Genomic DNA, 11,061 nt, shown 5'->3' with positions numbered 1-11,061 from the left:
CCCCGGCTGCCGGTCCGTTCGACGCCAGCCGACATAGTACAAAGGTTCCACGATCCAGAAGTGAAACGCATGAACCATCTGGTCGTGGACAAGAACACCGGTCGAGTTTACGTGGGCGCGGTGAATCGGTTGTATCAGCTCTCGCCGGACTTGAGCCTCGTCGTAAAGGAAGTTACTGGTCCAAAAGGCGACTCGACCGCTTGTTCGATGATCGACTGTCCCCGTGAAACGCCAACGAGGCTAGTGGACAATGTGAACAAGGCGTTGGTGATCGACTACACGACCACCAGGTTGATCTCGTGCGGAAGTTTGTCCCAGGGCACCTGCAGAGTACGAAACCTTCACAATATCTCGGACGTGGTGCAAGAAGTGAAAGAGGCCGTGGTAGCGAACAACGCTACCGCGTCCACGGTGGCGTTCATCGCGCCTGGACCACCGAATCCACCCGTTTCGCAAGTGATGTACGTGGGTGTAACGTTCACCGGTAACTCGCCGTACCGATCGGAGGTTCCCGCGGTCAGCTCCAGATCATTGGACAAGGATAGAATGCTGAACATCGCGGAAGCTGCCGTCACCACCGGTACCAGGATGTACGTGAACTCGTTGTCGCGCGAGAGATATCCTATCAACTATGTGTACGGGTTCAGCAGCGGTGGTTTCAGCTATTTTATGACCACGCAGATGAAGAACACCGATACCGCGGTATTCATATCGAAGCTGGTTCGAGTCTGTCACGACGACGAGCATTACTACTCGTACACCGAGATACCGATCAACTGCACCAACGATGGCACGTATTATAATCTGGTGCAGGCCGCGTACGTCGGCAAGGCTGGCTCGGTTCTAGCCGGAGATTTGGGCATCACCGCTCAGGACGACGTGTTGTTCGCGGTTTTTTCGGAGAGCAACAGCACGCACAGCGACGTGCCGAAGGAACATTCCGCGCTCTGTGTCTACTCGTTGAAGGCCATAAGAAGGAAGTTCATGACCAATATACAGAAGTGCTTCAGCGGCGAGGGTCATCGGGGGCTGGAATACATCTCTCCGAGTCACAAGTGCATCTTAACGGTGAGCGATTCTCTCTGTACTTTTCTTTCACCGATCTCTTTTACGATCGACGTTACTCTCATCCGCCGACTTTTCAAATCGTATATATATAGGCGAAACGTGGGCTTAAGTGATTTTCTACGAACGAGGTTTCCGACGAATCGTAAAAATGTAATAGCGGAACACACGTGCTCGCCAAACGTTACGATAGCAAATGCCGCGAACGAAATGTCGGATAAGGCGCGAATATGACTTTTCGAGTGGACGTGTTTCTTTCGCTTAGAAAAATGTTTAACTGCTTACGACTTGGTAGCGGAAAGAACGCAAGCTGCGTTGCTTTCAAGCAATAGAACTTTGTACGATGCTGATTTTTTCAGCGCTAAGATATCTGATAAGTCGTATAATTTTCCTCTTTCGATGCAGAATATACGTATATGAAATTATTCAGAAGTCAACGTTATTAGAAATATTCCCGAGTATAATAAATTATATAACACGTGGAGCACGTGTTGTGACGTGTGAGTGACGAACTAACCTGCCTCTTCCGGTTGAGACATTAAAAATTGTATCTACCTACCAGCATTTTTCTTATTAGGAAAAATGGCTACGTCTATAAATCGTTCCTGTACATCTACAAATCAAAGAAGAACCAAATAGAACACTTGCCTTTGTATCATTTTCTAGGCAACTTTCCAGCCGCTTATCTACGTTACGTTGCATTGACGTTTCGCTCTTTCTTTTCCTTTCATTTTTAGCAAAATCCCGCATAAATCACAACGTTCGAGTGGCATATTTTACTCGTAGCTTCGAGTTGGTCGGTATAAATCGCGAGTCAAGAACAGACGATCCAAAGAGGGAGGGAAAGCGAATTCAATGATAAAAGCGAAATCATGGCACGTCGTTGTAGATGCAGGATCAAAGTCAAGGCAGCCGAGTTGAAGTATACTCCGTGACAAAAATGCAACGCTCACGTGCTATCATTCAGTTCTTAATGATACGTTCATGATTCTCTAAATTCAGCGAATATCATATACCCATTGCCTTGCAATGAAACTACGCATAAAGTTTCCAGGGTTTTACAGATCATCGATATCATCGAATTATTATTCCATTTTAGCTCCACTATTCAGAGATTTCCAATTATTTCACACGAAATCCTATAACGATACCAATTTGTATTTTTCTCTCGCAGTTCGTATGTCAATTAAAATCTTCAAATTCATTCTTGAAATATAAAAATATCAAATAATTCTTTGTGACGACGAACTTTTATTTACGTAACTTTTATTTATTAAGAAAAACTGTTGCCAACAGAATGCTTACAACTAGCAGCAAGCCGATGATGCATTAATACAGTACCGTAGTGATTAATGATGTAATAATAATATAATAATGTTAGTTAGTGATATATATAATGTATAATAATGATGAGAGTTGCAAATTAACTATTTAGTTCTCTTAATTATAGTATGTTATCGTATTTAGTTCGCGTTAAACAATCATCGTTTCCTGTTCGACCAACATCTGTTTAATCCATTGTAAATAAACTAATTATAGTAAGATCCTACAATTATTTATTCATTTATTATCAATATCGTATTAGACATATTAGACATTATTTGTTATATATGTTTCTGAGTATAATAAATTATTTACTAATTAAAAGAGCGTTTAGAAGATACAGGTATATGGCCTTCACTTGAATCTTTTGATGAACATTATTATCACTAAACCATGTTGCAGCTTCTACAGCTTGAATTCTTCGAATTATCTATCGAGTCTTTTCGATTTAAATCTGTGATCGATTGTTTTTATGTTCGAACGTCGCATTAATACATCCGCTAGCTTGACCAGAGATTAAAAAAAAACATACTGATATTCGCTACTGGTAGTATACTACTGCGTGAAACGTTGAAGTATAAAGATAATTGGACGCGGCTTTACTTCGAAAGCCTATATTAATAATTCGACGTGTAACGTGCAGTCGTGAAATCGGCTTCTGTGGCCTGCCTTTTAATTTATCAAAATAACTGGTGAAATTGGGCCGGCTGAATGATAGCGCATCTACAAAACTAAAACAAAGATCAATAATTAATTAACGGCTTATAAAGTCTGTCCTCAACAGTTCCGTGCGATATTCAAATCTGTCCAACAAAATTACCGGTCGAAAAAGCGGAATATTCGGGCGTAAAAAATATTCTTTGCGTGTTTCCTACCTTTTATAAATATGGTTGGTTTAAATCGAGATTGTTGCAGCTATTAATTTGCGTTCTAATTTCTCTTTGATAGTCGATAGCCGCTCGAATCGTAACGCATGCTCCATTTATCTAACAATACATATTTGTTATTTTATCTTTCTCTGCGCATCGAGATTGGAATAACGAAAATGATTCAAATTATTTAGTTCTTTCAAAAGCTACTTTGTCTTAACTTTTTAGAATAGTTGTTCTTTTATTAGTTATTAATGGCGAAAACATATTTTCCAAGGGTTTTTGTGCAGAAGTGTATTGTATTAAGTTTGGAAGTATATCTGTAAAATGGATGTAAAGTGGGATAAGAACTTGTTAAGAATTCATCTATTCGTTAATGAAGTTTAGCCCTTGAAATGAGAGATCGGTGCAGTTCTGGTAGCGAACATTTCAAGAAAATTACATGAAACTACTCGATTTTTTTTTAAGAGAAACAGATTCTTGTAACGCTAGAATTCTCGGTTTAATCGTTATAGAAATATTACGGATCTAATTTATTTAAGAAATTACAAAACCGAACCTACAACGAATAAACGTAATACGTAAAAGATAATTTTCTAAACATATAACGGTACATTGTTTGGTACTGTGAATATCAATTTGGTGATTTACTTTTTCTTTATTTTTGTGAAATGTACGTAGCAAACTACAATTTTCTCCGTGCGTTACATGTTCTTCCATATCAATTTCTTTCGTATAACTTTGCTACTCTACTCGTCGACTATTTCAGTATCAATTACCGTCATCCACATGTTTCCTACAAGCAGCAAATCGTCCACATACCGATTCTACTACACGTCACGTTGTCAGAAACTAGTATTTACACGCTGTTCGATAAAATTATAGAATTACGAAGCTATCATTAAGAACTTAACGCTATCAGTCGCTTGGCTATCTTTTTGCCCGCTAGTGGTATTACACGAATCGCGAGCATCAGCGGTAAATGGATTTTCCTCTTTGCGGGGCCCTGGCGGTCTTAGCTGGGGCTCCATGGTCGTACGATAACGGTCCCGGCCGTTTCGTCCATCGGTGTCGATTTGCATTCAAGCAACGTACGTTTGCTTTACTAGCAGTCGGGTAATCGGTAAACCGGGATCGGGCCTGTTATCGCGTGACAGCGCCGCATGGGGGCTTAAAGAACCCCTAAGGAAAGAAACACGAGAACAGGGCGCGTGCTTTCTTGCTCGATTTTACACGTGCACCCACGATCGGTTCGTGCGGCCACGTTACAACCCGACCTGAATGATCGTTTCTCATTTACATAGGGTCGGATATAAAGTAAAGTTTTGCACAGCGCCCTGGCTACATACCGTACACGTCGCGCCTTGTTGTTCAATTCGTACGTATCTTGTTGCAACACCGACGACCAGCTTAACGTGTTCACCGCGCTACTACAGCACAGATTTAAATCGATTGCCAGGCGATCGTAGACCGATAGACTAGATTTTCTTGACGATTTTTAGCACCAGATGCTATTTCCTGTTCTTTTTTCTCTCGCTTTCGTCGTTTTTGGTGATTCCATAACGTTGCTGACTGGTAAACGTGGAATGGTTGCTGCAGCAAATATGTTACGTCGAGCAGATTTTTTGGAAACGAGATTATTCACACGGGTTCATTGGTTTTAGTTGCGCGATTTTGTGCACTGGATTTATGTTTGAATAATTAAGCGGTAGGATATTAGCTTTTTATATATTTTCCGAGGTCAATGCATCAGCGAAGTTTGCGGCATTTGGTCCAAACAGTGTTTCCTTAGCGCAATTTTACGTAAAAATTTAATTTGTACAGAGCGTAACGATGAGTTTAATTCGGGTGGTATAATGGAGATAAGCAAGTATATGATATACGAGATGGGATAATAAAGTATTACAAACAGTGCGAGAAGAGAGAAATAAGAATTAAGAGAAATAAGAAACTGTGTTTTAACACAGTACACCGTTAGATGCAAGATCTGTTCTCAGTTTTCTTTTGTATTGTATCTGTTTTCTTTTTTATTGATGATTCTAATAAAAATGTTTAATTGTTCAATGGGGCACTTTTTATTTTAAAGTATCTTCTATTTATCGGTTATATTCAAAATGCCAATTTTCACTCAATTTTTACAATTGTAAGAAATTCAAGCGCTCCGATCACCAATGACCAACGTGGCAGTCAAAGTGTTAAATTAAATGAAACAGAAATGTTTTTGTGTTTCTATCCCAATGAAAGTGAACAGGAATGTTCGTTAAAAAATGTCTACGTATTTTCACTAATCGTAGAAACAGAGTATCGAAAATTACGGAAGAGCATTATAATTTTGTGATTATGCGAAGCTTCTAGATTAACATGTTAACATCCGCCGGCATGAAATCACGTATTTTCATAAACTGTAACCAATTACGCTTTGTAAGATCACGTCATTTTATGAGACAGCAGGAAAATATAAAGAAAACAATATGGAACTATAAAGGATCTTAAAACTTCTATTCCAACATCCTCGTTTTAATGGATAATAATATTCTTCTATATAGAAGAGCAAGTTTTTCAAGTATTATTAAGAAATTATCAGAACCGGCTAAAAGGTATTATGTAATAGCTTTAATAGCCAATAATTTTCTTACCTGACACAGCCTCTCCTTGGAAAAATAAAAGAAAATTCGATTAAAAAGAGGAATAAACGAACGAGATTTAAAAGACATGAAAAGCTTCGAGAAAATCTAACGAAAGACGATCGAATCGAATTATTCGATTATAATCTGTCGATCGAAAGATGATCTAATCCCTCACGTGGGAAGACGGAAGTCGATGATTTGTTAAATGGTTGCCAGGTAGAAAAAGTCTCGCAGAAAGCCGCGATTCGTCATCGGACGACGTAAATCAATTGGCCGCGTCTCCACGAGTTCCGCGCTCTCGTGTTTACGTAACAGGTGGTGATATCGGAAACCTCGAGGATGATACTGTGAAGAGCAAGGCAAAGAAATGATGCACTAAAGCGTCATGTGCTTCTTTCGCACGCTTCAGCTACGGACAATCGAAACGATCTTTCGCAACGCCTTCCGGAAATCGCGTCGTTCGTTCACTGTCTTTGCGGTGAATCCTCGACACGAATTCCAGATTTCCAGTAGCTTTCCTCTCACCCTTTCTACGTGTAGAAGCTTTTCTAGTGGTAATATCGAAGTGTAGTGATTTGGCGAATTAGATTTCGAATAGAAATTTCGACGAACGTTTGAAAGCGATCTCTTGCGATTTTCTATGGCTACGTGTGTTCTGAATATCTACTGATTTTCACAAATTTCGATTCTTTGAAAAATTACAATTTTATATGTGTATAATTTTGTGTTATTTTTTTCTATTTTGAACATATATAACAACTCGCAGGAGATAAACTAAGCAAGTCGGCATTTTGTTAGTTGTTAGTTGTTGTTAGTCAATAGAAGAAACCCGAAAGATAAAGTAGTGAACATTCTGGATGATTATGATTTTCTTGTTAATACGGAAAATGCAATGTGAAAATTACATACTGCACTGTATCACACAGCATTGTCTAGCATGAGACTAGCTAAAGCGTCACAACCTAGCTAACGTGTTCAAATTTTTAACACTGTTATATTAAACTTTTGTAATATTGTGGACAGATTGCCTAAGAAATATCGGGTGAACTATAAACAATGTCGCGAGGAAGCCTAAGTGCTGATAGGCCAAAAGGGTCGGGAAACTTGAATGGGCCAAGCGGCCCATCAACGTGTCGTCGGGCCTTCAGTCGAATAGTTACGCGGAAGAAGGCGTACGTGATCATGATCCCGGATGGTTATGGAACACGTACATGATGAGGGTATGAGGAAAGACAAAGGGATGCTTAAGGAAGAAAGACGAATTAATCGGCAGTCGTTAATTAAGAGTCGAGTTGTGAGGAGTGGAGAGTTGAGTTGCCGAATTGTTATAAGTTATAAACTATTAGTTGTGAGTTGTGAATTATCCATTTAGTTGTCTTAGTTATAGCGCATTACTGTATTTAGTTCACGTTAAATAACCATCGTTTCCCGTTTAATCGTAAATAGATCCATGTATCAATAAACTTATCATATAGGATAAAAATCATTGGAAAGCCTAATTTCTAATATTTCTTAATAAATAAATTGTATACTTTGTTACCAGAACACTATGTCGTCGTGGAATTCGAACCATAATCTACACCGCCAGTATCACTCGATATTACAGTGCAACGAATTAACGTACTATTGGGTTGGCAACTAAGTGGTTGCGGATTTTGTCATTACCACCTAATCCGTGGCCCCTGAATTATTGGGTTGGCAACTAAGTGATTGCGGATTTTGTCATTACCACCTAATGACAGCCTAATTTCTAATATTTCTGAATAAATAAATTGTATACTTTGTTACCAGAGCACTGTGTCGTCGCGGAATTCGAACCATAATCCACACCGCCAGTATCACTCGATATTACAGTGCAACGAATTAACGTACTATTGGGTTGGCAACTAAGTGATTGCGGGTTTTGTCATTAGGTGGTAATGACAAAACCACCTAATGGCATTAGTCATTAATTACTAAGTGATTGCGGATTTTGTTATTAGGTGGTAATGACAAAACCACCTGATGACATTACCACCTAATCACAAAATCCGCAATCACTTAGTTGCCAACGCAATAATTCGGGGGCCACGCCAAGATTTGACACAAGCTTCTCCCCATACAGCCTCTGTACAGAGCATGTACTCTCTTTACAGGCGGCAATTATCTGAAACTATTCTACAAATTATTACACGCTACTCGTGCCTTTATCTTCCTTAACACCGTCACCACGATGAGAAAAAAGGGGTTTTATTTCAAAAATAGAATCACATGAATATGGATCGATGAGTTTTTCCAACACGAAGTGCGACAGACACGCAAGTGGTCTCGCGTCATAAGGCGTAATGTCAAAGGTTCCCACGAATGAGTCATAATAAAACGTTTGCACGGTTTATTATCTCGAAAACTAAAAGGGGGGCGGATGACGAGAGGAAGTGGTTCTCTTCAGTGAAATTAACTACGGGTTTGCTACTGAATTTTCAGTTACGCCCAACCACTTGGCAAATCTGGCCGTATATAGTTTGTGGAAAAGCGTCGAAACGATATTCAGAACTGCGATGATGAAGGGAGAAGAGATTTATTCAAATTTTCATGGCTACACGTTACGTTGCACGATCCATCCCTTTCAGACGTACTTTTCCTTCTTTCTTCTCTTTTGTTTCATTCGTTGCTTCCTAGAGTCTCTTGTTTTTTTAATCTCCTTTTTCTTTCCCCCCTTTTTTTTATTTTCCCGTTTCTTTTTTTTTTGTTCGTTCCCCTCTTACGAAACACGTTAAGAAAGTATACGGCGTGGAACACAAAGGATCCGTTCACGTACGTAGAGCAAGAAAAAGGCAGAACCTGCTACGGGAAAGTTGTAGAGAAGAGTCAGCTGCCGGAGATAAGGACGACCATAAAGGAGATAAAGATTGTTTGTTTGGCCTGGTCGACAACTGGGCTGCCGTGGGACAGTGCCGTCTTTTTCTTCACCTTTTTCTTCGGCTACGTTCCTTCTGGTCAACCCATGGATCGCTCCGTTTTCTGTACATAGTTTCTGTTTTCTCCCCAGGAAACGATTCTTTGTTCTTTGAGGCTGGGATTAATCATTTCGTATTTTCCTCACGATTTCTCGTAGAATCTTGTTTCAGGTTTTGTTGAGAAGGTTTTTTGAGCGTCTCGTGTGTTTAGAATTACGAAACTTTTTATAGTAGTTCAATCATCCCTTGTGCATCTACTACGTTCGGTAAGAGATGCAGGGAAGAGTAGAATGCAAAAGGAAGGAATTTTAACGTAGTAATTTAAAAATAATATCAAAGAAGTAATTGGAAGAATAAAAAGAACACGAGGTTATCAAAGAGGGTATTCTAGCAGAAAAAAGGCAACGACGCAAAGAGACCACAATGGCATTGAAAAAGAACGATACGGTGTTATCGCGGAAGAATTTCAAGAGTAAAAGGAAAGAAAAGAAAATGGGATAAGCACGCTGAAAAGAATAATAAAATAAAGTGAAATGGAATAAAATAAAGATTGTAATAATAAAAGAAATAATCGAAGGAATTTGAAAGACGTGTCTATCTTCAGTGGAAACAGCCATAAATAGATAGCCACTAATATTTTATTACAATAATATGGGAATTTAATACGCAAACGATTGTACGTGATCGGGAGCATATCGAGTTGAGTCACTTTGAACTATTCTGTAAGAGAATTCCATAGACAAGTAAAAGCACGTGTTCCTGTTAGAAAGGAAATTAACGATACGCTACGTTATCTAGTCAACTCGATAAGAAATTATCTCCTATACAGCGCTAGCCTTTGTGGTCATAAAAGATAAGAAATTTTGCCTCATTATGGTATCAGGTTCTGACTTAATAGCAGCTTAAACTCGTATTTACAATTTCTTTCGCTGTCAAATCTATTTCTCAAATCATCCAAAAAGGTTATTCTTGCTGATAAAAGCGGCAAGATTCTTAGGTTTCTCTCTTCGTTGTTCCTTTTCGAAGCCGGTTTTAATCATTACGTATATATTCTGTTGCGATCTTTTCGTTGAAATTTATTTAGCTGAATTTAACTTTTATCTAGACCGAATATCTTTCTCAACCATCTTATGTCATTATGATCTGAGAATTTTTATATCAATTTAACGTTCGTGAAACTTTCATGTATGTACCACTTTATATCGACGGAACGGCTATTGCAATGATTTTATTAAGAGATTAGAGAATCAGGATTTATTAATATTAATAAGAAATTTCTTCCTGTACAAAAGTACGATATATACGGAATGTAATCTCTGGTGGATATTTCGCTGCAATTTCCGTGTTAAACGTGTTAATATGACGAATTAATGATATGTTTCACGCGTTCGTGTAACCATTGTTCACGACTGATGGATTAGATAGGATTTAACAGAGGGTAGATGATTTTTTTGTCCGCCGCACCTCATTGATCCTTGGTGAACCATAAAAAAGGCCATCAAGCGGCGTGAAAATGGTGGTCTGTCGATTAGCTCCAATTAAGACCGTCCGTGTCGACGAGTTTCGTGATCCCGCTTGATCGGCTTACAAAAAAGAAAGCTGTATCGCCAAGCATACCGAGCCAAACCAGCTTAAACTTTGTTTTTTAACGCTTCGGCCAAGGTGTCATTAAATGAATTACATTTTTATCCGTCTACACGACAAAGCGTCTTTGACTTTGTACGTTTATAAACCACAGCTTGGTTTTTGAAATACTCCGAACGTAATTCAGCGGAAGAAAGATTGATCGGAGATTGAAAAGTCGAAAATCGATCGATCGTCGCTCTACTTGGCAAGGAGGCGATCTTTATTTCGTGTAATTGAGAAGCTCGCATAAATGTTGCGCGAATTCCTAAAAGATTCTTCACTTAATCGTTTTGTAAAATATAATTTTTAAGAATTGAAAACAGTTGTGACATCGATAGCAGGTTTTAAAGCGGCTAATCTTTGTCGTGTTTCAACAATTGTTACAAGAAACTGAAACTTCTGTTTTCACTACAACTCCTATATCACTGTACATCTCTGTATAATTGTAAATTATAAAACATAATTGCGGAACGATTCTATAATTTCATTAATCGTGCGATATCGATGCACCAATTTTGCAACAATTAAAACTTTATGTTTCGCTGGCAAGTCTATTATATTGGGTTTGCAACTAAGTGATTGCGGATTTTGTCAAGACTACCGATTGACAAAATA

General features: G+C 38.8%; 1 protein-coding gene across 2 annotated transcripts in view; it reads left to right on the top strand.

The window, feature by feature from the left end:
* The window catches only part of LOC100743182 (plexin-A4), a 433,200-nt gene that overhangs the window by 116,066 nt on the left and 306,073 nt on the right, over positions 1–11,061 (top strand). For both annotated transcript variants that reach the window (XM_024366326.2, XM_003487961.4), the window contains exon 3: positions 1–1,068. In XM_024366326.2, coding sequence (XP_024222094.1) covers positions 1–1,068 — 1,068 coding nt within the window. The remainder of the gene's footprint in view (positions 1,069–11,061) is intronic.

The sequence above is a fragment of the Bombus impatiens genome, unplaced genomic scaffold (genome assembly GCF_000188095.3).
Source record: "Bombus impatiens unplaced genomic scaffold, BIMP_2.2 scf_0216, whole genome shotgun sequence".
NCBI lineage: Eukaryota > Metazoa > Arthropoda > Insecta > Hymenoptera > Apidae > Bombus > Bombus impatiens.
This window is presented reverse-complemented; position numbering and strand designations above follow the sequence as displayed.